Source organism: Ictidomys tridecemlineatus, chromosome 3 (assembly GCF_052094955.1).
Source record: "Ictidomys tridecemlineatus isolate mIctTri1 chromosome 3, mIctTri1.hap1, whole genome shotgun sequence".
NCBI lineage: Eukaryota > Metazoa > Chordata > Mammalia > Rodentia > Sciuridae > Ictidomys > Ictidomys tridecemlineatus.
The window spans coordinates 88,572,819-88,600,662 of record NC_135479.1 but is presented as its reverse complement, the minus strand read 5'-3'; the positions used below and the strand labels follow the sequence as shown (position 1 = coordinate 88,600,662).

Here is a 27,844-nt window from a genome sequence, read left to right as displayed (position 1 = left end):
CATGTTAATATAGCTCTATGGGATGTAGGGGAAAATGAGAGTTAAGATGAAAAAGACAAACCAATTCAAAAAATTATTCTTCATAAAATGTCATTTTTTGATTTCTTTAAACTACTTAGTGGCTTAAACACAAACAGTGAAAAAGAAAGGTAGAAAATAAAAAGAAGAAAGTAAACTAGAAGGAAAGGTAAAAACATGGTATAGCTAACATTTCTTAGAAGCTACTGGATAAAATTATCTAGCCTTGTACCTGACAACCGTAGTCCAAAAGAAGCTGCAGTATATCCAAGTTTTCGTTTTCAATAGTTATGGTAACAGCATTTCTCCCAAGCACATCTACGCAATTTATGTTCAAGTCACCTGAACTGTTTTCCTCCAAAATCTTTTTAACCATATAATAGTCACCTAAATAACAATATACAAACATAATTTAATATCCAAGAAATATAAGAATGACTGTAAAGAATAATTTAGCTTGTAGAATTAAAAGATTTAAAATATCTAAACTCATTTTAGTATAAGAAAGTGTGCACAGAAAATGTGAACATTTCCTAGGTAAAAACTTATATCTTGATAAAATAACAATCACACCAATAGCAAATGTAAAATGTAAGTAAAAAAAATTTTTTATTGTGCAATTTGAAATAAAAATTATTAGTTTAAAATTCTGACCTGGATGGTTATAAGGAAAGAAGCTTGTAGAAGATATGTAAAACAATTTAGCAAAGAACGCCCCAAAATAGAAATTGGCAGCTAGAAAAATAAGTTTAAAAGAATTTATAGCTCAAATTTATATACACATTTACTCATACATCACAATGGTTAAAAATGAGATTCAGTAATAATTAGAAATATAGCAAAGAGTTTTTATAGGGAAAGCATACTTTTGAAAAAGCAGTATATTTGAATATATAAGTATGGTGTATGTATAGTAAGAGGTAAAACTGCCTGAAAATCCTCTCCTCCCATCTCACTCACACACACACACTCTCTCACACACACACACACACACACACACACACACACACACACACACACACCCTTCAATGATGAAACTTTTAAATGACCAGGCAACATTGAGATCACAAAACTTAAAGCTTTACTAGAACTACTGCTTGATCTGTCAGAAGCAGGTAGACTGCCTTCTAACTGATGGTAGCCTACAACAAAACAGTTAATGCATGTGGAAAAATGAGAATAATTATTTACACTAAGGGCCTATTTTATGTATACATAAAAGGAATTAGGAAACTTAAAATACACAGCAGGATTGGGGCAAGAAATCGAAAGAGGAATGCTAATTAGAGAAAGAAAGCAAGAGGGTTGCTTATTGTTTCATTTTACTTTTTAAAAAAGTAGTCTTTTAGTTGTCAATGGACCTTTATTTTATTTATTTATATGTGGTGCTGAGAATTGAACCCAGTACCTCATCTGTGCTAGGTAAGCACTCTGCCACTGAGCCACAATTACAGTGCCTCATTTTACTTTATTTATGAATAAACTATTTAGGTGACTTGTAAATATAGTCTGTTTCTTAAAAAATCTATGAATAAGAAACAGAGAAGCATTACAATTAGAATAGAAATCAGAAGAAAAAAGAAATGTGATTTTACGATACAGAAAGAGAAAAGACTTAGGGACTGGGTGAATAAGAAAGGTAACAGATTTTGTTTTAATTTCAAATAAAATTTGCTGTTACTTTTAATCTATGATCTTACAGTTCCCACATATTCCAAAACAAGCTAAAGAGTAGTTTTCTTGAAAATACATTTCCTTAATTCACTCCAGAATAAAACTAATCACAAAAGAGTATTTTCCCCATATTACTACAAATTAATATTTAGGCACTAAAGCTCCATTACGGAAACAGTAGACACAAAGTTATGCTCTTAGTCACAAGTTGAATCAACAGTGATCAAACAAACAGACCAGTAAATATATTTCATCATTACTGGAAAATAACATTTTAAAACCTTATCTCAGATGAATTTATGTAAATGTCTTAATAACAGGAAAATGTAACTAAGAAATAAAAGTTCAGCTGTATTTCCTTGTTATCACTCTGTGTCTAGGTGAGGATTATTACTTCTAGTTGGGACTCACTAAGCTTTCTAAAGAGAAGAATTTCTGTCCTTCATTAATTCTTCAATGTTTTCAGCCATTATCTTTTTAAATATTGCTTCATTTCCAAAGTTTATGTTTGCAAGTCATTTAAGATGGACTGCATGTTAAAGGAGAAGAATAGTTTTAACTTTAGGATGAGTGTATACATAAAAGAAGTTGGGAAACGTAAAATACACAGCAAGAAGCTACTTAACACAGCATGCAATACAATTCAACATGACTGTGTTTATAAGAAAATATATTTTGCATTTCTGTTTTAAACAGAAATTGCTTTCAAGAGTGACATTCATCTTTTGTTTTTTAAAAATTTGTAGAAGGAAATGCAACATAGTTTGTTTAGTGTTTTGACTTGTCAAAGAATTCAGTGAAGGAAAAGGCTTTCTTCAATCCATTCCATAGGGAGTATGCCAATTCAACAGCAAGTCATCTTGGTCCCCTCTCCAAAGTATCACACCTACTCATCTACATATCCCCATACATTATCTTTCTTGTACATGTCACTCATCCATTATCTTTCTTCTGGACAACGAAATGGCCTCTTAACTGATACATCTGCTGAAAAAGATTCTCTCCTTGACCAAAGTCAAGCTTCTCTGGAATCTCTTCTCCACCAAGTCTCAACCTTGGCCTATAAAGCCTTGAAGGAGACAGTAACAAAGTTACTGTGATCGTTAGTGCCTGCCTAAGGAAACTCATGGGTGCCAAAAGAATTTAGTATTTGTTCCAGCCAACAGTTACCTGAACAGGACCCCTGTTCCCAGCTGTGGTGAGAAGTAGAAGCCTAACTTCCATTAGTACCGGTTAGTAAACCCAGATTGGTTTCACATAGACTAACCATTCAATTCCTGCTTTTCATAATGTTTTACTTTCCTCACTCTACTGAGCCACCATACATGCACTTGTCTATTCCTTGAGTCTCTCTTTAAAACACCTAATCACTTTTGAACAACTGAACTTGAGTTAAATGCACACTGAATCTCTTCCTAGAGAAGTTTTATATTATTTTAATAATACTTTACATTCCATTATGGGGATCCACAAACTTGTTCTGAAAAAGGGCCAGATAATATATATACTAGGCTCTGGGGCCAGGACATCCTAATCACAATGACTCAAGCAGGCACCTTTAGCACAAAAGCAGCCATAGATCATATGTAAACATATTAATGTGGATATGTTCCCATAGAACTTTGTTTATAAACACTGAAATTTGGATTTCACAGAATTTTCATGTGATATAAAATAATTCTTTAAATTAAAAAAAAATAACTATATGAAATGTAAAAGCCAATCCTAGTTCACAGGCCTTAAAAAACAGGTGGCTCTGTCCTGTGGGCCACAGTTTGCCATATCTTGCATTGCCCCTGTTCTAGCTGTACTTTTTCAATCCATTCCTTTTAAAACTTCAGAGCATATCAAGCTTTCAGTCCTCCTGATTTTCTATCATGTTATTGCCTACAAAGCCCTATAAGACCAGTGCCACTCTCCTGCTCACCCACTATGATCATTCTGGACCATTGTTTTACAAACTACAGTTTGCAAACCATTAGTAGTCAAGAAATCAGTGTAGCGAATCCCAACTGGCAATTTAAAAAAAATAAAATAGTGGGGCTGGGGATGTGGCTCAAGTGGTAGCACGCTCGCCTGGCATGCGTGCAGCCCAGATTCAATCCTCAGCACCACATACAAACAAAAAAGATGTTGTGTCTGCCAAAAACTAAAAAATAAATATTAAAATTCTCTCTCTCTCTCTCTCTCTCTCTCTCTCTCTCAAATAAATAAATAAATAAAATAGTACATAAAATACCAGAGAAATCTCATGGATCCTTTGTACAAATTCACTTTGCCCAACTGTGATAAACCCTTGAGCAATACAATGAAGAAATGTTACAATACTGATTGAGAACAGGTGATTACAACTTTCTTCACTGGCATCTCATTTGAATGTTTTCTGGTATTAAGATGTTAAATTTCTAGTTGAAAGATCACCCCAATTGGAGGAGGGGCACAGCCGCCGCCTGCGCCTGCAAGGTAGGCAGACCTGCAAACTGGAAAACAGGCCCAGCGGTCCGCCAGCATGGTAGACAGATCACCCCTATTGTTGGAGGGGCCCAGCCACTGCCTGCAAGTTAGGCAGACCACGCGACTCGGAGAAGGGGCCAGGCGGCCTGCCGACGTGATAGACAGATCACCCCAATTGGAGGAGGAGCACAGCCACCACCCGCGACTGCAAGGGAGACCTTGCAACTATACAAGAGCAATATAAATATATAGAGGGAAAATTCAATAACACAACAGTTTCACCAAGCAGAAAGAAACTCGAGCAGTATGAAAAGACAAGAAAAGAAAGGACCACAAGCAATGCAGGTCAACTCAACTTTAGAAGAGGTAATATCTGCAGCAGATGGAATGTCAGATAAAGAATTCAGGATATACATGCTTCAGATGATCTGGAATCTCAAGGAAGACATTAGACAGCAAAATCAGACAATGAAAAATCACTTCGACAATGAATTACATAAACAAATCCAAGAAGCAAAAGATCAACTCTACAGGGAGATAGAGGTTATAAAAAACAAACAAACAGAAATCCTAGAAATGCAGAAAGCAATAAACCAACTTAAAAACTCAAATGAGAATACTACCAGCAGAGTAGAACACTTAGAAGATAGAACATCAGACAATGAAGACAAAGTATTTCAACTTGAAAAGAACATAGACAGCTCAGCGAGACTCAAGAAACCATGAGCAGAACATTCAAGAAATATGGGATAACATAAAGAGACCAAATTTAAGAGTCATTGGGATACAGGAAGGTATAGAGGTCCAAACCAAAGGAATGAGCAATCTGTTCAACAAAATAATACGAGAAAACTTCCCAGACTTGAAGAATGAGACAGAATCCCAAATCCTAGAAGCCTACAGGACGCCGAATGTGCAAAATCACAAGAGATCCACACCTAGACACATTATAATGAAGATGTCCAACATACAGAATAAGGAGGGAATTTTAAAAGCTACAAGAGAAAGGAAGCAGATTACATTTAGGGGTAAACCAATCAGGATAACAGCTGATCTTTCAACACAGACTGAAAGCTAGAAGATCCTGGAACAACATATTTCAAACGCTGAAAGAAAATGGGTTCCAACCAAGAATTGTGTATCCAGAGAAATTAAGCTTCAGGATGGAAGATGAAATTAAAACCTTCCACGATAAACAAAAGTTAAAAGAATTTGCAGCTAGAAAACTATCTCTTCAAAACATCCTCAGCAAAACATTACATGAAGAGGAAATGGAAAATAACAATGAAAACCAACAGTGGGAGGTACTACAGTAAAGGGAAAACATAATCAAAGAGGAAAAACAAACCATGTTAAATAACATAAATAAACAAATATGGCTGGAAGAACAATCCATATCTCAATAATAACCCTAAATGTTAATGGCTTAAACTCACCAATTAAGAGACACAGGCTAGTAGAATGGATCAAAAAAAAAAAAAAAGATCCAACAATATGCTGCCTACAGGAGACACATTTGACAGGAAAAGACATGCATAGACTGAAGGTGAAAGGTTGGGAAAAATCATATCACTCATATGGACTTTGGAAACAAGCAGGAGTGTCCATACTCATATCAAATAGATTTCAAGCCAAAGTTAATCAAAAGGGATAAAGAGGGACACTACATACTGCTCAAGGGAACCATACACCAACAAGACATAACAATGGTGCAGCTATGTTCATCAAACAAACTCTTCTCAAGTTCAAGAGTCTAATAGACCACCATACAATAATTATGGGAGATTTCAACACACCTCTCTCACCACTGGACAGATCTTCCAAACAAAAGTTGAATAAAGAAACTATAGAACTCAATAATATAATTAATAACCTAGACTTAATTGACATATATAGAATATACCACCCAAAATCAAGCAGTTACCCTTTTTTCTCAGCAGCACATGGATCCTTCTCAAAAACAGATCATATATTATGTCACAAGGCAATTCTTAGACATTATAAAGGAGTAGAGATAATACCATGCATCTTATCTGATCATAATGCAATGAAACTGGAAATCAATGATAAAAGAAGGAAGGAAAAATCATGCATCACTTGGAGAGTGAACAATAGGTTACTGAATGATCAAGGGGTTATAGAAGACATCAAGGAGGAGATTAAAAAATTCTTAGAGATAAATAAAAACACAGACACAACATATTGGAATCTATGGGACACAATGAAAGCAGTTCTAAGAGGAAAATTCATTGCTTGGAGTTCATTTCTTAAAAAAAGAAAAAACCAACAAATAAATGATCTCACACTTCATCTCAAAATCCTAGAAAAAGAAGAGCAAAACAACAGCAAAAGAAGTACAACTCAAGAAATAATTAAAATCAGAGCTGAAATTAATGAAATCGAAACAAAAGAAACAATTGAAAAAATTGACAAAACTAAAAGTTGGTTCTTTGAAAAAATAAATAAGATCGACAGACCCGTAGCCATGCTAACAAAGAGAAGAAGAGAGAGAAATCAAATTACTAGCATATGGGATGAAAAAGGCAATATCACAACAGACAGTTCAGAAATACAGAAGATCATTAGAAATTATTTTGAATCCTTATACTCCAATAAAAGATAGTGAAAGCATCGATAAATTTCTTAAGTCATATGATCTGCCCAGATTGAGTCAGGAGGATATAGACAACCTAAACAGACCAATATCAATTGAGGAAATAGAAGAAGCCATCAAAAGACTACCAACTAAGAAAAACCCAGGACCGGATGGGTATACAGCAGAGTTTTACAAAACCTTTAAAGAAGAACTAATACCAATACTTTTCAAGCTATTTCAGGAAATAGAAAAAGAGGGAGAACTTCCAAATTCATTCTATGAGGCCAACATCACCCTGATTCCTAAACCAGACAAAGACACTTCAAAGAAAGAAAACTACAGACCAATATCTCTAATGAACCTAGATGCAAAAATCCTCAATAAAATTCTGGCGAATCGGATACAAAAACATATCAAAAAAATTGTGCACCATGATCAAGTAGGATTCATCCCTGGGATGCAAGGCTGGTTCAATATACGGAAATCAATAAATGTTATTCACCACATCAATAGACTTAAAGATAAGAACCATATGATCATCTCGATAGATGCAGAAAAAGCATTCAACAAAGTACAGCATCCCTTTATGTTCAAAACTCTAGAAAAACTAGGGATAACAGGAACATACCCCAATAGTGTAAAAGCTATCTATGCTAAGCCTCAGGCTAGCATCATTCTGAATGGAGAAAAATTGAAGGCATTCCCTCTAAAATCTGGAACAAGACAGGGATGCCTCTCTTACCACTTCTATTCAATATAGTTCTTGAAACACTAGCCAGAGCAATTAGACAGAAGAAAGAAATTAAAGGCATAAAAATAGGAAAAGAAGAACTTAAATTATCACTATTTGTAGATGACATGATTCTATACCTAGCAGACCCAAAAGGGTCTACAAAGAAACTATTAGAGCTAATAAATGAATTCAGCAAAGTGGCAGGATATAAAATCAACATGCATAAATCAAAGGCATTCCTGTATATCAGCGAGCGACAAATCTTCTGAAATGGAAATGAGGACAACCACTCCATTCACAATATCCTCAAAAAAAAAAAAATACTTGAGAATCAGCCTAACAAAAGAGGTGAAAGACTTATACAATGAAAACTACAGAATCCTAAAGAGAGAAATAGAAGAAGATCTTAGAAGATGGAAAAATATACCCTGTTCATGGATAGGCAGAACTAACATCATCAAAATGGCGATATTACCAAAAGTTCTCTATAGGTTTAATGCAATGCCAATCAAAATCCCAACGGCATTTCTTGTAGAAATAGATAAAGCAATCATGAAATTCATATGGAAAAATAAAAGACCCAGAATAGCAAAAGCAATTCTAAGCAGGAAGTGTGAATCTGGAGGTATAGTGATACCAGACTTCAAACTATACTACAGAGCAATAGTAACAAAAACAGCATGGTACTGGTACCAAAACAGGCGGGTGGACCAATGGTACAGAATAGAGGACACAGAGACCAATCCACAAAACTACAACTATCTTATATTTGATAAAGGAGCTAAAAGCATGCAATGGAGGAAGGATAGCATCTTCAACAAATGGTGCTAAGAAAACTGGAAATCTATATGCAACAAAATGAAACTGAATCCCTTTCTCTCGCCATGCACAAAAGTTAACTCAAAATGGATCAAGGAGCTTGATATCAAATCAGAGACACTGCGTCTGATAGAAGAAAAAGTTGGCTAAGATCTACATACTGTGGGGTCGGGCTCCAAATTCCTCAATAGGACACCCATAGCACAAGAGTTAATAACTAGAATCAACAAATGGGACTTACTCAAACTAAAAAGTTTTTTCACAGCAAGAGAAGCAATAAGAGAGGTAAATAGGAAGCCTACATCCTGGGAAAAAATCTTTACTCCTCACACTTCAGATAGAGCCCTAATATCCAGAGTATACAAGGAACTCAAAAAATTAAACAATAAGAAAACAAATAACCCAATCAACAAATGGGCCAAGGACCTGAACAGACACTTCTCAGATGAGGAAATACAATCAATCAACAAGTACATGAAAAAATGCTCACCATCTCTAGCAGTCAGAGAAATGCAAATCAAAACCACCTTAAGATACCATCTCACTCCAGTAAGATTGACAGCCATTAGGAAGTCAAACAACAACAAGTGCTGGCGAGGATGTGGGGAAAAGGGTTCACTTGTACATTGCTGGTGGGACTGCAAATTGGTGTGGCCAATTTGGAAAGCAGTATGGAGATTTCTTGGAAAGCTGGGAATGGAACCACTATTTGACCCAGCTATTCCCCTTCTCGGTCTATTCCCTAAAGACCTAAAAAGTGCATACTACAGGGACACTGCTACATCGATGTTCATAGCAGCACAATTCACAATAGCAAGACTATGGAACCAACCTAGATGCCCTTTAATAGATGAATGGATAAAAATATGTGGCAGTTATACACAATGGAGTATTACTCTGCATTAAAAAATGACAAAATCATGGAATTTGCAGGGAAATGGATGGCATTAGAGCAGATTATGCTAAGTGAAGCTAGCCAATCCCTAAAAAAAAAATGCCAAATGTCTTCTTTGATATAAGGAGAGTAACTAAGAACAGAATAGGGAGGAAGAGCATGAGAAGAAGATTAACATTAAACAGGGACGAGAGGTGGGAGGGAAAGGGAGAGAGAAGGGAAATTGCATGGAAATAGAAGGAGACCCTCATGGTTATACAGAATTACATACAAGAGGAAGTGAGGGGAAAGGGAAAAAAAACAAGGGGGAGAAATGAATTACAGTAGATGGGGTATACAGAGAAGATGGGATGGGAGGAGAGGGGAGGGGGGATAGTAGAGGACAGGAAAGGCAGCAGAATACAACAGACACTAGTATGGTAATATGTAAATCAGTGGATGTGTAACCGATGTGATTCTGCAATCTGTATACGGGGTAAAAATGGGAGTTCATAACCCACTTGAATCAAAGTGTAAAATATGATATGTCAAGAACTATGTAATATTTTGAACAACCAACAATAAAAATTAAAAAAAAATAAGTAAACAAAGCTAAACAAATAAAGCCAAAAAAAAAAAAGAAAGAAAAAAAATGCTGGGGATGTAGCTCAGTGGTAGAGTACTCTAAATTCAATACAATCCCTGGAGGAGGAGGGTGGGGTGGGAGAAAGAAAAGCAAGAAATTTAAAATAATTTTGTTTACATTTTCATAATTGTATGGTGATTTTTAAAAAATTGTTGGTTTGTTTCAATCAAAATGTAAACAAAAGGGCTGGGGATGTAGCTCGAGCGGTAGCTAGCTCGAGCGGTAGCCAGCTCGCCTGGCATGCGTGCGGCCCGGGTTCGATCCTCAGCACCACGTACAAAGATGTTGTATGTTGTGTCTGCCAATAACTGAAAAATAAATATTAAAGTTCTCTCTCTAAAAAAAAAAGATGTTAAATTTCACTGTTACTGAAATGGAACCATTAATGTTGATCAGTTTTAATTTTATATAAACCAAATTTAAGTTAGCAGTAAAGTGTGGGATAATTTTATCTGTCAAAAAATTTGTAAAGGGGCTAAGGTTGTGGCTCAGCTGTAGAGTGTTTGCCTAGAACATGCAAGGCACTGGATTCCATCCTCAGCACCACATAAAAATAAATAAATAAAATAAAGGTACTGTGTCCAACCACAACTAAAAAGAAAACATTTAAATCTTTTCAAACCAAGTTTCTACAACAAACTGAGTATGGCAATTACATGTTAATTGAAATATTTCCAATTGTGCTTAAAATAGACTTTATTAAGAGGAACATATTTTGGCATTAAAAGAAATTCTACTGGATTTCTAAGTATTATTGGTGGTGCTGGAATTCTTTTAGTCTTGATCATTCATTTGGGCTCCTAAAAATAACTCCTATCACTTCTTTATTACTTTTCAAGTTCTTATTACCTATTAAATTACTAACCCTAGATCTTAAAACTTCTCAGTATCACTAAATTTGATAGAATCAGCTGTAAAGAAGATATTTCTTTTTAGGCTACAACACTTATTCAATTAATTGCTTCTTTTAACACCCTTTGACTTTGAAATATAGAAATTATAAGGGTTTTGCTTGCTTATCTATTTATCCATCTATTCATCAATCAATCTTATTTATCTATTAATACCCAAGAGATTGCTCTACACTAGAAATATCCGACCTTCCAAATCACATATAAGCCATTTAAGTTAAATTAAGCACTTGCTACTTCACTTCAGTCAGATCTATTATACACAACATATTTTTTTCTTTGTACTGCTCCTCCCTTAGCACAAGAGATCATCTTCCTAACGGAAAAAAAATCTTAAAACATAGGAATGTGGTCGGTAATTTATTGATAACACTTTTCCAATGCCTTAACACAATTAGGAATATGCTAAGAGGATTTTGATGACATAGAAAAGAGAAACAAAGTAAAAATAATATTAAGAAATATACTTGTAGGATCACTGCAAAGAAATGTCAGTATATACAACTGTGAGGCAGCTAATTGCTCAATGAATCTGTTATAGATGAATTATCCATCAAGACACTGGTGAAGTGAGTCATTTTTTTGTTAAAATAACATTATTTTATTAAGATAACCATACCTGATGGCAACATTTCCTAAGTAGTACATCTAAAACTTTGGTGATTTGAAAAGCTTTCCTATACAAAATTCCAAAGTGCTACACTTGAGGACAATTTGAGAAATATTTGTAGAATGATGCCTAAGGTACCCTCTTACCTCTCCTTTCTGCAAAGTATTCTTCCCTCACAGCACATACCTCTTTACACTAGGTGCTGCCTGCCAACATAAAACTTCTCACCAATACCCAGTCCTCTGCAGTTTTCTCTCCCACCACCCTCCTACCTCACATTTAAAATCTCTTCTCAAATAGCTAAAATAAAAAAGTCCCATTAAATATATAAGGTGTTAATTAAACTCAGCTTTTATCATTTCACCAGAAATATTGCACATTTTAAAAGTATCCACAGTCCAGCGGTACACACAATTTATGTAGGAAGGCCATCATTGAAGTATTCTTCCTCATAACCCAGAAAACATATTACAAATGTGACAGAATACAAACTAGGATAAGCCCGGGAATAAAAGTGAAATTCTGCCCTTTCCACCCTTTCTCTGACCCCATGCTAAAATGTCAAGAAGAAATTCTGACTCAAATAAAAATTAAATTTCCCAAAAATAGTATCACTGGAGAGTTGGCTGAGATGGAATCCTTTCATACCTCTTTCTTCCATGGAAGAACTGATTACTGATCTTAGCAAATTAAAGAGTTTATGTGGGTTCTTGTTCACAAAGATGTACCAAAATCAATTACTTTAAATGAGAAAAATTCACATGAATCATAAATTAAATTTTTTTTCCAGTTGGTAGGCCTACGGACTACCATAAACTCCCCTGATTTAAAGAGGCTCATTACCACAGTAACTCTCAATGAGGGAGGAAAAAGACATAGGCAGAGAGAACCACTACTATTTAATAAAACAACACATTTATAGTCAGCTCTTGTTTCAGTTAGCCTTTACCTCTGAATTGTATAATTCTGTCTAAAAAGAATATGAATGTACTTTCTGAGAATTTCATTGGGTGGGGGCAGACATATTGCTGGATCAGGAACTTTTAATTAATGTTTTCTTCTAAGTTTTTTACAAAAACAAAAGAGCCAGTGTTACCTCTGACATGAACCTAACCCACTCTGAAGATCAGTAACAGTCATAGTGGCTACTACCCAGATGGGCAGTGGCCTAGAACTATTGAACTCATTTACTTAAAAGCCAGCTGTTATAAAGTCTTTTCCTTTCCTTTTTTTTTTCTTATTCCTACTTCTTTGTTTACTCCTTAATCTGTACCCACCTTTCAAAGGACCACCCATTTACTAATATTACATAACTACCTCATCTACACAATTTTAGGAATTTAGGAATTCCTAGATTCTCCCCAATTGGATTATTTTAAACATTTTACACATGTAGAATAAGATTATGAAATGACATTAGTTGATTTGCTCTGGTGCTACAAAAGTGGCATACTTGCTTTCTACCTTTATTGGATTAATAATATACATAAATCAAGGTTTATAAAATATCCATACAAAGCAAGTTTAATTACCAAATATTAAGTTCAAATGTGCATATCTCTTCTGACATAAATGATTTTCATTTGTTCAACTATAACCAGATAAATTACGGTGGTGATTGTCATATAGCTACACACACACACACACACACACAAATCTGATTCATGGAATTATGAGGATTAAATTAAATCATCTATGAAAAACATGAGCATTCTACCCCAATACATTTTTGTAAATATATGCTACTTGGTCTACTGAAATTCTAACATAATTGTAAGAGTTATAGCTACCTCAGAAAATTTTTCAATTTTAAATGGGGTTTGGGTAACAAAAAAACTTTTAATTATTAAATATTGACACTCAAACCTAAAAATACACTATTCTCTTTTGTAAACAAAAAATCACATAACTTGAACTTATTTTTAAATATAAATGTATACCATAATTACAGGTAAGAAATATACCATTTTTCTAAATCTAACCCAAGAACTTGTTTCAATATACCTGAAACAGAAAATACCTGCTTAATCTCTCATTTAATATTTAAAAAATTTATATAGGGAGATAAGGTATGCATATTTGATTTCCAACACATCCTCAAAAGCCAAATCTCTCCAAGAATCTTAATGTTATAAAACGGAAGCAGACAAGACAACAGCTACTGTGGATAGGCTATTAAACAGTTATCAATTAAAATTCTTTTTAAGTACATGTCATGCAATAATCCTAAAATACACACTACAAATAGTTACTCTCATCATATTTCATTAGGACATCTCTCTGTCCCCAATTTTCCAGAAATATCAAATTCTGTTTCCTGACATACTTTCTTTGCTTTAAAATAACCACAACATAATAGGTTAGGGTAGCTGAAGTGGCCACTTAATTTGTTCTAGTATAATACAATCTTTTCCCTTTCTCTATCACAAAATTTTTGAGGGAAAAGAACTCAGGCAAGCCACTCTAGCAACACCAAAAATTTTACATAATCAATAGACCATAATTTTTGTGATATATAGATATATACTCTATTTCTTTGCAATCCCAAGACTACTTATAGTTGCATCTATGGTGTACCTTAACAAGTGCTTCCATAATACTAATACTACTACCTGAGAACACCTTGACGACAGATATAGGTGGACTGTTGATATGTCAATGTGTTTTCAAAAAGTTGTGCAAATAAATTCTTAAAAAGCAATAAGAGAGGTTAGGAAGGCTGTCATTTATGCTAGCAAACTAAAAAATCTTCTGTAGTCTTTCCACAGTGTAAGTTGCCCTTTGGGTTTGTTTTGGAAGTCTGCAAAGTTCTAACAGTTAAGGAAGTTAGCATGGCCATTGTTCAGCAAGCTGCACAAATTTAGAAACAAAATTTTCAATACTACTCATGTAGGAAATAAACTGCATAAGGGCAATCAATTTCCTATTCCTTTTATTATATGCATCACTCGAAAACATGCTTATGTGAAAAGATTTCTTCATATGGCCATAAAATGACCTATTTATAAGTTTTTTAAGAACAAAAGTAAACTAAATATATTCCATGTATTTTCGCCCTGTAATTATTTTTCACTATTACTATCTTCCAAAGGCGCCTCTGAAGCCATAAACCTTTTTATCCAAAAGCACAAACTCAGGGTCAATGTTCCCTAAGTTTCGAGAAACTTTGAGAAACTAAGGCAGAATTTCTCCAGACCTGTCTTTATTTCAAGTGTCTCTACCTAGATACGGAGAAACTTAATTTCATTCGACCATCATTGGCCAAATCACTGGACGGCAGACTGCAGAAGAAAGGATCTTCCAACACACATACACACACACACTCACACACACACACACACACACACACACACACACACACACACACACACACACACCAGGTGAAAGCCCATGAATGGGCGGAATCTCAGGGGAAGGACAGGGGATTTTCGGACTGGAAGCTCTGACACTAGCCCAGATCATTCACAAAGTCAGGAGCAGCGGTGGGGCTAAAGCCACCTCCAGCAGGGACCCCGCGCAGCGCGCGCCCCAACCCCACCCGCCCGCCGGCTGCACGCTCGCCGGGCAGGTGGCGCGGGACAGCGGCCGCTGCGGGACCAGGGAGGGCGCGCCCGAGGAAGCTGCAGCTAGGGAGAGGTCTAGAGGAGCGAGCGCAGGGGCGTCCCGAGGTGGAGAAAGGGGCCTGGCTCTCACCCTTGTCGCACGCCAGCAAGAAAAGCTTCTCATTCAAGGTGTTCTCCTCCTTCACCTCCCGCACATCCTTCAGCGCCATCACTTCGTTCGGCGACGAAGAGGAAGATGGGGAGGAAGGCAGGGAGGAGGAGGAGACGCCAGAGAGGTCCGTGCTCGGGTACAGGGCCGCCATCATCGCGGCCCACGAAGGGGGCAGGCCAGGGGACGGGGGCGGGGCCCCCATCGGCCCCGACCCCGACCCCAGCGCCGCCCCAGGGCTAGAAAAGGGATGAGTCGTTCCCACGGCCGCTTCGGCTTGCGGCCCGTTGGCCCCGGAGCACGTCGCCTCCCCTCGGAACCAGCACTCGCCCTCCACTGACAGCCCCAGGTTGGTGGCAGCGCCTGCGCGGCCCCGGGGCCAGCGCCCCCTCCCCAGCCGCCGGCGCCCGGGCCGTGCAGGTCCGCGCCCGTCCGGGGACGACAGAGTGGAGCGCGCCAGGGCGGCAGCCGAGCGCGGGGCCGTGCCAGGAGCCGCAGGGGCCGCGCAGGGGCGGCCCGGCCCAGGGGGAGGAAGAGAGGTCGGTGGGAGAGGAGCTCCGAAAGGCGCTTCTGAGCACGCAGGGCTCCGGGGCTGTAGGAACCGCCGGCCCAGCTGAGCCCGGAGACGTTCGCCACTCTCCTCACGTCATCCTCTACCCCGCGGTAGCGACGACACCGGGGCGGGGCCTGCGGCCAGCTGGGCGGAGCCTGCGGCGACGGAGGTCTCTGGTGGGCGTGACCTGTGGGTGGGCGTGGCCTGCGACTGGGCGGGCTCAATGACGCACCGCCCCTGGCTCCTCGCCCGGAGCGGTAGCTGGAAGGCGCCGCGCAGGTTGGGGTATGGGGAGCCTTCTGGCCTGCGCTGTTCACACCAGGTTGAGGATTGAGGTAATTTCTCCGCGCCCGCTGCTGCACATTAGTAAACACGCAGCACATATCTGTTTGAGCCTCTGACGACAATGTGTAGGCGAAACTCCTAGTGGAATTGTCCACGTCCTTGGCGTTCTGGTGAGCTCTGCCCGAGAACAGGGGCGAAGTCCCGCAGCCACACTGGTGGGTTCGTCCGCCCTGACGTTGGGCTAGATGTCGTTTTTAAGGGATATATATTACATACACACACACACAAATATTTTGAACGATTAGTTTGCGATCTGAAATTGACCTAATATTCTTGTCACACATTTATTCGCATTTGAATCAGTGCATCAGCATCCTTCCAAGGGCCACATTTATTAAATGCATATTTAATTTAAAAGATGGATCTATTATTTGGGCAACAGCGGAGCGTTCAGTAAGTGCCACTTCCTTGAATGACTTATTTTTAATCAAAATTTTATTTAAAGCAGATTAATCATTATCCAGTGTTGCTATTGTCTTCCACCTTTGAAAGGTAAGGAGGGAAAACTGAAAATTACATATTGGGGGGGGGGTACCAGCCATTGAAAACTCAGGGGCACTGGACCACTGAGCCACACCCCCATCCCTATTTTGTATTTTATTTAGAGACAGGTCTCACTGAGTTGCTTAGCGCCTCGCTTTTGCTGAGGCTGGCTTTGAACTAGAGATCCTCCTGCCTCAGCCTCCCCAGATGCTGGGATTACAGGCAATGCGCCACCTGGCAGGGCTGGAATTTACGTCTTTAATTCTTATTACTTCCCACAATAAACTAAAGGAAAAAATCTAAATCATACCTTTTAGGCTGTAGGTTTTAAGGCAATGCATAAATTTACTTCAGAGTAGCTTGAATTTGAGGGGAATACTTCCTATCCCAGTCAAATTATTTGTTCCTCTCCTATCCCTGCCAACACTTTTTTCTCACAATTCTAAATGGAACTTTCCCCTGAAAGTCCTCTTTAGATCAGGTCTAAAAGGCCTTAGCAGATGCCAAGATTGCCTACCTTTCCAAACTTTTTCTGTGTATTTACTTCAAAATATTAACAACCAATTGAATGTCTCTCCACAAATCTTCCCTTTTGTCTTGTTCAGTACAGTTGCAAGTTTGCTGGTGAAATGTCAAAATTTCTCATTTTAAATTCAAGGCAAGTGAACAGTTACATATTTATGTGTACATGCTTATACACTTAGTCCAGCAAAATGTTTAGTCGTTAGCAGAACAACCCTAACTCAGGAATAAGTATTGTTTCACTTTCATCTGAAGTTTTTTCAACTTTCTGGACTTAAATGATTCTTTAGGACTCCCAAGGGCACTGGAGTAATTTCCAAGATACCCTACTTTAAGGTATCCTAGCAGATATTCCAAAGTATTTGGGGGCTATTCCTACTTCAGAGTAAGCCAGTGTTCTAACTGCACTCTATTTTTCAAACCTTTGGATCATCTCAGATGCAGAATATCTTCTCTAGTCTCTCTAGTAAACTCTATCTAGCATAAATTGGGATATTTTAACATATCTACATGTGTCATTCTGCATGTTACATGGAAACCAATGGTAGTGTTATGAACAATCATATGCAAGATTCAGAAGCAGCACATTAACTCAAAGCAACTCACCCAAATCACAGGTACAAAAGAACAGTCGTAACTCCAGCCAGAGAAGTAAAAAATCCAGATTTACATCTAGTCCTAGAAATAGGACTGACCATATCTACACCTTCAGTGACTGTCCCACTCCTTTATTACTCTGAAGCCACATTTGCCTGTTTTCTATAATGCTTACAAGTCTCTTCCAGGCTGGAGAGTCTTTGTTCTTGTTCTCTGAACTGACCACTCAGTCTAAATAAAACATCATTAGTGAGACCTTCCCTAATATCCAAATTTATCTACACTTCAATTCCCAAGTCAGTCTCTATCACATGGTCCTGCTTTATTTCTTCAACTGCACTATTTAAAATTCCTATTAATGGTCCGTTTCTCTCCAATAGGATATAAGGTCAGGAGACTGTGTATTTTTCTCAGCTGAATCCCTAATGTATAACCTAATACATCCATCACAGAAGACAATACATTTATGTTAATGAATTGATGAATTCACTCAAATTATTCAACGCAAACTAGATTTGTAGTAATCATACAGTCTTTAATAAAATTCTTCATAGGAAAGAACTACCCTCATCTTCAAAGCAAGGATCTAATTTTACTAATTTAAGAATTGTTCTCTTTTCAAGGCTGTACCTTTAAATGAAATAAATACTGACACATTTCTACATACACAGCAGTTTTATTAAATATACTTTGTGAGGAAAAAGAACTCTCTGAAGTGCCAAATTTCATTTAAATCAGATAGCTTAGTAAATATGAAAAAAATCAAAGAGGGAAGCATGATTTAAATAATGTCATAAAAGAGAACATACCTTAATTTTCATATAACATACCATAATTTTCATATAAGAAAACAATCATCAAAATATAAAAGGGAAAGAAATCTCTTGTAGAAGAATATATTTCAAAATTACACCTACTGATCATTTCACTTAAAAAATTCTATTCTAAACACAAAGTCACTCTCACTCTTACCATGATTGTTTTAATCAGTAGGAGGAGGAGGATTTAAACTATTCATTCACACTGAGATAAAGTGACAGCATTTTTGTTGCATAGCAGTATTGCTTACTGGCACTGAAAGTGGGGGATGGAGGAAGTAGATTTTTGGATTCTATTGTAAGCAGTAGAATAGCCTACTGTTAAAATTCAGTGAAAAAAAATGGGTCTCAAGCTTTAGGTACCCCTAAGTAACACAAACATTAAACAAACATTGCCAATTTATAGGAGACTGTGAAAGAAACGTAAAAATACTCTTGTTGAATATTAGCTTTATGTTACTTTTACTAATAGAATATGCCTACTGAATATCTTCTAAATTATATAGGTTTAATTATACACCTAAACTACTATTGGTATATGAAGCTAACAGGATAGTATCCACCTGTTTTAGCCAATGTCTTGCTACAAGTATTTGGAAGGAATCAGGTGAGAAATAACTATATGCACATTCATAATGAGTATTTGTAAAAGAAATATTCACATATCAGACATCCACAAAGGGGAGTGTTACATATATTGTGGGGACAAAATAAATACTTGTTGGCTGATTGACTGATTATATATACCATTTAAGCAAAACTGAGTAATTCAAGTACAAAACATGTACACATGCACATATTTCTCTAATAACGTCCTACAAACATATAGTATATGCTACATGCCATAGATAAAGCTGCATTACTGAACTAGGAGTTTAAAGTAGCAATACAGTTAAAATTAAGCTTTAAAGAAAAAGCTCCTGCTCCTTAAACAAGAGAATGAAATTTGTGATTTATTTAAGATTAGTTCTCATTTGTAAAAAAGTTTTAATATTAATGAACAATACTTGCCACTTTAAAATTTTAAACAGTATAGAAATTTATAGAAAGTTAAATTTTTAGACCACTTTACATAGTTGGAGAAAAAATAAAAGGATTAGACTGGATTATGACTTTGAATACATTAGATCACAACTAAATAACACACCAAAGAAGTCAAAACACATTCACAGCAGAACCTGCAAAACAAGAGAAAACTGTTTTTTTACTGATTTTTTTAACTATAGAAAAAGAATGAATTAATCTTGCCTTTTAAGACTTTTAGGAAACAAAAGTAATTTAATCATGAAATATCAGTTTAATAACAAACATTCTACTGTCAGTATGTTATTGGTAAGTAAATGATGTTATCCAAAAAGATGATAATTCTAACTAATATGAATAGGATGTCAAACTCATTAATGAATACATCTATTTTAAACATACAAATCTCTGATTTGATACCCACTACATTTCATAATTCTGTAAACTGTGAGGCATTCAATGTGTTTAATGTGGCAGACGACCATATTAGTTTCATTATTTTATTCTGTTCAGTCCTTTTCCCATTAAGCATGCAAACACCGTCATAACCATCTTTGGTTTTACTTCTACGAGGTCATCAGGTAATGCATAAATCCGAGCACCAATCTTTCGAGCAACTGAAATGGCATATCTTGAAAAGACAAGAAAAATATTTTGTTATTTGTATATCTACAGTGTTTTCACAGTAAAATAAAAATATTTATTTTAACAATTCAATATTTTGATAAGTTAAAGTTGTGATTCTTAGATCATATTCCGGGCTGGGGATGTGGCTCAAGCGGTAGCGCTCTTGCCTGGCATGCGTGCGGCCCGGTTTTGATCCTCAGCACCACATACCAACAAAGATGTTGTGTCCTCCGAGAACTTAGATCATATTCCCCTTGCAAGTTGTACTTAAAAATATACTGGACAATTGAGTAACACAAAAAAGTCAAAATACATTTTGACTGAAATTGAATATCTTGACAAGACAATCCTTTCCCTGGAAGGATTTGAGAGAATTAAAAGGCCACTATGTTCTAAAGACTTACTTAGCATTGTTCAGTTTATCCTCATCAGAAAGGTTTTCTCTCTTGATCATTTCTTGACGAACTGCATTTGGTGCAATGGCATCTATTAAATCTAGAACTGGTAAACTTGTGCTAATAGATTTATCCTAGGAAATAAAGCATAGATGAATGTTCTTAAACATCTTACCATTAATTTTCACACATGTCAGTCTCTTCTGGTCATAGCATTTAACTAAATATAATCTATAAATTTTCTTTGTACTTAATTTTAAGCATTTTCGTAACCAGCACACAAAATCCTTTAAAATACTCCTTTTTCTTCAGTATTTCTACAAATTATAGTGAAAAGAGTTATCACATACCTGAATAAAGTTTTGGGATATAAATATTCCTAAGTGTGCTAACTATAGTATCCTGTGAAAAACAACTTTTGAAAGGGAATAGGAGATAGGTTTTAAATTAATAATTTTATAAATTCTGGTAATATTTCTTAGACCATGAATTACAAGTCTTTACTTAATATTTTTTAGAAAGAAAAATTAAATAGTGAAAGGGAAATAACATTTACAAAGGATTGTTCCTGTTGCTTTACATATTTTAGCTTATTTAATCCTCTTTTGAAAATCCTAACATCCTAGTAAAAAAGGAATTATAAAGCCTCTTTTAAAGATAAAGAACATGATTAAGTTGTGTTTAACACAACCAGTAAATACAAAACAAGTATTAGAACCCATGACAATCTGACTCTAATGTCTAAGATACTTTGCATTTTGAAGTTACCTCGAATGTGAATTAAAAATGGATAACTAGATTCTAGTGGATAGAGTGCTGTAGGTGAAGAAAAAAATCTCTGATCTGAGTTGATTTTGCCACTTACCGGTACTTGAACAAATTATTTGTTCTTTTTCTCAGCTTGAATAATGGCCACTATTACTTGCCTGCCCAGCATCCACTCACTCCTTACTTCTTTATCCATTCTAACAGAACTCATATTTTTGCAATGTACCCATTCCTCCCCCAAATGTATGGTGCTTCAAGGAAAGCTGATCCCATCCAGAGCTTCAAGGAGTGAATTTGAAATCTAGGACATTCTCTCTTAATTCAAGGCAGGGCAATAAACTTATTCTTTATATGTATAAAGCATACAGTGTGCATAAACAGATATTCAGTGTACATCAGTGTATATTTACATTAAAATTTCACAGGAGAAGGGCGGTTAGGGAACAAGTGTCTAAAAATACTGCTGAGAGGGACAATAATGGGAAAAAAAAGTTTAAAAAAAAACACTCTAGCTTGCTACCACAGTGATTTTAATTTGGGTTTAATTTAATTAGACTATAGAAAGCCAGCAACCCCTCCTCCTCAATATGAATGAGAGGATGAAACCTCTGTCACAACCAGCACCTATCCTATAATCAAGAGGAGAACCAGCTTTGGGGTGAATTTGGCATGTTAGATGGCAAAGCAGAGTTGGGAAAAAACCCTGAGTCCTGAATGACATTCTTCAGTTACTAGCTCAGTTAGTCCTTACATCTACCCTACCTCTCCATTTGTTATTGTATTAACTACCTTTCCTTTTGTCCTAAGCCACATTAAATTGGATTTCTGTTTCTTGAAGCCAAACTATACCTTTTCCTAATTTCTAAAATAGGAATGTCACAGGATTCTTGGGAATATTATGATAATACAGGTGAAAGCATCTAGTACAGTTCATAGCCAAATGTGGTTTTTGTTTTGTTTGTGGTTCCAGGGATTGAATTCAGGGGTGCTCGTACCTAGCTCTTTTTATTTTTTTATTTTGAAATAGAGTCTTGTTATGTTGCTGATGCCACATTGAATTTGTGATTCTCCTGCCTTAAGTCTCCCAAGTAGCTGGGATTACAAGCATAAGGCATGTGCCACTGCACCTAGCCAAATGTGGGTTCCTTTTTCACACTTGTAATTGATGCATTATAATTATTCTCCAGAACCTTCCCTTTTCCTCCGTGCCTCCTTCCCCCGATCTGCCTGCTCTGCTCTACTGATTCCCTTCTCTAGTTATTATTAATTAGTGCACTATCATTATATATATATATATATAAGCAAGATTCACTGTAGTATATTTGTACTTGGGCATAGAATAATTTAGTAGTTTGTTCCTTAGTACTTCCCATGCCTTCCCCTGCTCCCCACCCCACCCCCTTTTTTTTTTTTTTTTTTTTTTGGTACCAGGAATTGAACCCAGGAGCGCTTAACCACTGAGCCACATCCCCAGTTCTTTTTATTTTTTATTTTCAGACAGGCCTAAGTTGCTTAGGGTATCACTTCCTTCCTTTTGTTAATATTTTTTTTTTAGTTGTAGATGGACACAATATCTTTATTTTATTTATTTTTATGTGGTGCAGTGGATTGAACCCAGGGTCTCACATGTGCTAGGAAAGTGCTCACCACTGAGCCACAAGCCCTGCCCATTCTTCTTCCTTCTTGATTCCCTTCTTCTACTCTATTGGTCTCCTTTCTATTTTCATGATATTTCCATCCCCCATTTTTTCCATCCATCTCTCTCTCTCTCTCTCTCTCTCTCTCTCTCTCTCTCTTTCTCTCTTTCTCTCTCTCTTTCTCAAACAGAGAAAGCATTCTACCCTTGCCTTGAAAAGACTGACTTATCATTTCACTTAGCATGATATTCTCTAGTTCCCTCCATTTACCAGCAAATGACATAATTTCATTCTTCATTATGGCTGAGCAAAACTACACTGCATATTATTACCACATTTTCTTTATCAGTTCATCCGTTGACAAACACTTTGGCTGGTACCATAACATGGCATTGTGAATTGTGCTGCTATAAACATTGGTATGTGTGTATCACCATAGTATGGAGCTTTTAGATCTTTAGGATAAATATGAAGGAGTGGTATAGTAAATATCTGACAAAACAAGTTGAAGCCATGTGAAGAAAAGTAACAGCTCATGACCTGTGAGCCACCTAAGAATAAAATTTTTCTAAAATTCATAAATTATCAGAAATGCTTATTTTATAAATCATATTTGGAACAGGTAGCAATGGAAGATAAAATTAATTAGGGCTCTTCAGTCTACCTTATGCTGGCAATCTGGATCTGATTTTTTAGTATGTCTCTATTTTTTAAAAAACAGAAATTAATAACTTGTCCAAGGTCAAACAACTACTAATGCTGAGGCAGACATAAGTTCTGTTTTATTCATCAATAGATGTAGCCCAGCTAAGGTTTTAGTAAAACAGACCCTTTAACTGATTCATATGGTATTACTGATATCAATAATGTGATTCTTATTTTCTTATTTGTCTATTTGACAAAATAAGAAGTCTTTGGGGGCACTCTGTAATCACAGTAAATAGCAAGGCACCTGACACAGGGTAAGCTTTGAATATTTATGTAATGAATGAGCAGTATGTCGCACAGCAAATAAATGGCTGAGCCAAGAACCAAACTCAAAGCCATACAACTCCAAAGCTTGGCTTTCAGTCTGCAGGTAGATAGCCCTGGATGTAAAATCCAGCTATTCTGCTTAAAGGTTGCATGACAGTGGACAAGTTATTTAATCTAACTGTTCTAGTGCTCCCTTTTTTGCTCACTGAAAGAAGTAAAAGAAAGTGTATAAAGTACTCAGCATGGTTACACATGGGACTTCACACATGGTCGTTATGATTATTATTATTTGGTGATATTCCACCTCCCTATTTTCTTGGTGAGTGAAAATTACTCTGTAACTAAAGAGAGTAAATTTGTCTTTTCTGAAACGTCTAGTTATATAGCATCACCTTGATAACTATTAATAAATTCTTACTAGCACCATTTATTGTAACCTTCAGACATAATGCCTTCTACAGCTGGAAAAAAACTTCCCCCATCCCAACTATTTTCTAGCAGTCACTGCCACATTTCTTAGTCATCTGCTTGTCTTTAAAGAGTATTTTATCAAGCACCTATGAAATGCCAAGCACTTTTGCAATGCTTCTTTCTGCCTCTGCGCTCTCTCCGGCTGCGGTTCTGTGTGAGCATTATCCCTGGTAGGGTTTTTGTACTACCATTTTCAACTATCTCTTCTATCCAACTGGTCACCATGTCTGTCTTCCCAGTCTTCCCAGTGTCTCCTTTCATCCACCTCCACGTTTATTCTGCCTCAAACTCAGTAAGCTAAAGACTGAATTCATCACCTTTTCTAGAAACCAGCTGTACTTCATGATACTCCATTCTCTGTACTTTCCATTTTACAGATTACCCAGGCCCCAAACAAGAATTCTGACTCTGCTCTCTAACCCCCACTTCTCTAAATCAAGAAGCCAAGTTCTAGCTGTTTTTTCACAACAGCTCGTAGATATCCATTCTAAAATTTCCCAGTGCCCATCTCCATACAGACCCTTATTTCACACTGCCTTAGAGTCTTATGCTTTGTTCTTCTTACACCATTCTCCCTACAACTCATGTTGATCACCATATTTAGAGTAGTCTTTCTAAATCAATCACCTTTCTTACATTACTCCCCTTACTCAATCTCCTTAAAGATCTTTATCAAGGGCTGGCGTTGTGGCTCAGTGGAAGAGCACTTGCCTAGATATGTGAGGCACTGGGTTTGATCCCTAGCACCGCCTAAAACTAAATACATAAAATAAAGGTATTGTATCCACCTACAACTAAAAAATTATTTTCAAAAAATCATCTTTATCAAGATCCTCCACAATCTTGATCTAGTCCATATCTAGTACAACATCCCATAGAAGCCATCCTCCCTAGCCAATCGCCTTCTCCCTACCTTCTCAGACTTGCCCTTACCCTTCTAGCTTATTCTTCCCCCCCCCACCACCAATTCAAATCCCTTCTCCATCAATTAACTTTTTCCACTCCTTAATGACTATTGAGTTGGAAATTATCAATTAGACTTAACCCAAGATAATATAAATTATATTAATTGGAGCTTATAATTTAGTTTGTAGTATTGTTACCTTCTCAGTTATACAAGTTTCTCTTTCAAATAAATGGTGAACATTGAGGGCCAAATTAATTTCTTACTCTTTATTCAGAAAAGTTACTTAATAATAAATACTTAATAAGTATTTTTTTCCTAAATGCTATTAATATATTTAATTATCTGTGCTTATTATTTTAAATTAGTATGTAAATGCATATAATTTCAGTGTAATAATATTAAAGTGTAACTGCCAGTTTGAGAAGTTTATAATAAATACACCCTCAATCCTGTTTCACATTTTTAAATTGTGTTTTCTATATAAAATATATAGACAAATTATAAACTGAAAATTACTTTTAAAAATAAGCAACAATAAAAACATTATTGGTTCTTTTCAAGATAAAAGAGGAATAAAAAGCACTTGAACTAGAACTTAGGCAACATCTCTGCCAACATCCAACTTCCTATTACAATTGTTTGAGTCCTCAGTTTGGGGTATAGATGAAAAAATCAAATTTATCAGTTTCTAATATTTCTTCCACTCTACAATGTTGTTAAACAAATAGAGCAAAGGCAAAGAAAAGAATAAAGATGGGTAGATATTTCCTAGGATAGCTTAGTGTTTCATCTGTTTGCACTTCTTTATTTCACGAAAAACTGCAAATTGCTGGCTTTTCACACATAATAAAATCACAAACACTGAATGAAGGTGTACAAGCAGACATGCTCTTTTGTAGTTAATACCAGCTTGCATGCAAAAGCAAAACACAATGAAATGCATGAAAATTAGTGATATGTACGGGCAGATTACATCTTGGAGTGCTTTATGGATCATCCACAAATGCTTGGAAGTGTTAAGTGCATTATGAAGCCAGATGACAAGATTTTTTTTTCCTACCAGTTTTCTCAATTCCGACTTGAATCGGTTTGGCTGGCTCTGTTATGCCTTGGAAATGATGTCAATACAATTCTGAGACTGCTGCTAGGGAGCACAAAACATTACAGGTCCTATATAAACAATGGCTTTTATCTTTCTTTTTCATTTGACAATTGGATTTTTTTTTGGCTTGACTCTATTTCTTAAGATTAAATTACCATCATCTATTACCTTGCATTTATATTCAATAGAATAACCAATCACAAATATAAAAATTCAAACTGAATATTTCTAGTTTACACATGCCAAATAATTACTATGCCTAAACTCCTAAGTTGTGTGTTTCTAAGATATTACATTAATGTAATTCTGAACCTAAACAATATAATTCTCCATAAAAAGTTCCTTCCTAAACTTATAGAAAAAAATGTTAAGTACTCTTGATTACCTTGAAGCTGGAAATAGAAGTATTTTTGTTTGCACTTTTAAGAGTCTGGTTGACCCATTTAATAATAATTTCATCATTTACTTTTTCACCCTCTCCAAGATCTGATAACACATTCAATGTATACCTGCAATAGAAAAGACACATATTTGAGACTAAAATGGGTAAATTTTGCTTTCATATCATTTATGTCAATATTTAGATAAACATTTAAGAAATAGTTCAGTTCTAATAAATATTTCTAATGTTAGCCTGGCATTTGTACTTGGTTACATTCCAGAGTTCTAAAGCTCACTATGTAAAAACAAAAACTTACCATATGGTATTTAAAAAATTTAAAACAACTTACAGAGCCATTTTAAGAGACATTAATAAAAAGTGTTTCTAGAGATTGACCCATTTTCTTTTCTATCTTATTTTTTATTACTTCTTTTTAGTTATAAATAACATTAGAATTCATTTTGACATAATTATAAAAGTATGGAAAATAATTTGCCTTAATTCCCCAGTATTTCCTCTTTTTCTCTTCTCTTTTCTCCTTATTTCCTTCCCTCTACTGATTCTTCTGCTATTTACTTAGTTTTTTTTTTAATTAGTGTTTTGTGAGTACACATGATAGTGAGATTCACTGTGGTATATTCCTAATATTCATAATGATAAGTCTTGGCAAGTGTGGGGGAAACAGGTATGCCATACATTGTTGATGGGAATGCAAATTAGTGCAACCACATAAAAAAGTTAGGTCAGATTTTGATGAAATTCTGTCCCCCTCTTCTGCTTTTTTTTTTTCTCTATTTTTTTTTTCCTCCTTGTTTTGGCCTAGCTTCCACACATCAGAGAAGATATTCAGCCTTTGATTTTTTGGGATTGGCTTGTTTCACTTAGCATGACAATCTCCAGTTCCAAGCATTTACCAGCAAATGCCATAATTTCATTCTTCTTTATGACTGACTAATACTCCATTGTGTATATATACCACATCTTCTTTATCCATTCATCTGTTGAAGGGCACTAGGTTAGTTCCATTGCTTAGAAATTGAATTGTGCTACTATAAACATTGATGTGGTTGTATTTCTATAGTATACTGATTTTAGATCTTTTGGACGTATACCAAGAAGTGGGATAGCTGGGTCCTACAGTGATTCAAATCCTAGTTTTGTGAGGAATCTCCATCCTGCTTTCCAGAGAGGTT

The 27,844-nt window shown here is 36.2% G+C and overlaps 2 protein-coding genes across 9 annotated transcripts in view; both read right to left on the bottom strand.

Annotated features, from left to right (window-relative positions):
- Trpc1 (transient receptor potential cation channel subfamily C member 1) overlaps positions 1 to 15,709 on the bottom strand; it is a 91,593-nt gene extending 75,884 nt beyond the window's left edge. For 2 of the 4 annotated variants that reach the window (XM_078043449.1, XM_078043450.1), the window contains exon 1: positions 15,029 to 15,207. In XM_078043449.1, the coding sequence (XP_077899575.1) occupies positions 15,029 to 15,061 (33 nt within the window). In that variant the 5' untranslated portion in view covers positions 15,062 to 15,207. Of the gene's footprint in view, positions 1 to 250; positions 406 to 15,028 lie in introns of all 4 variants that reach the window. The other 2 variants (XM_078043447.1, XM_078043448.1) reach the window with 2 other exon arrangements.
- Positions 15,710 to 18,060: 2,351 nt separating this feature from the next.
- Pls1 (plastin 1) overlaps positions 18,061 to 27,844 on the bottom strand; it is a 117,434-nt gene continuing 107,650 nt past the window's right edge. For all 5 annotated transcript variants that reach the window (XM_078043455.1, XM_021728296.3, XM_005328041.5 and 2 more), the window contains 3 exons: positions 26,655 to 26,778; positions 20,419 to 20,543; positions 18,061 to 20,018 (listed from right to left, as the gene is read on the bottom strand). In XM_078043455.1, the coding sequence (XP_077899581.1) occupies positions 19,883 to 20,018; positions 20,419 to 20,543; positions 26,655 to 26,778 (385 nt within the window). In that variant the 3' untranslated portion in view covers positions 18,061 to 19,882. The remainder of the gene's footprint in view (positions 20,019 to 20,418; positions 20,544 to 26,654; positions 26,779 to 27,844) is intronic.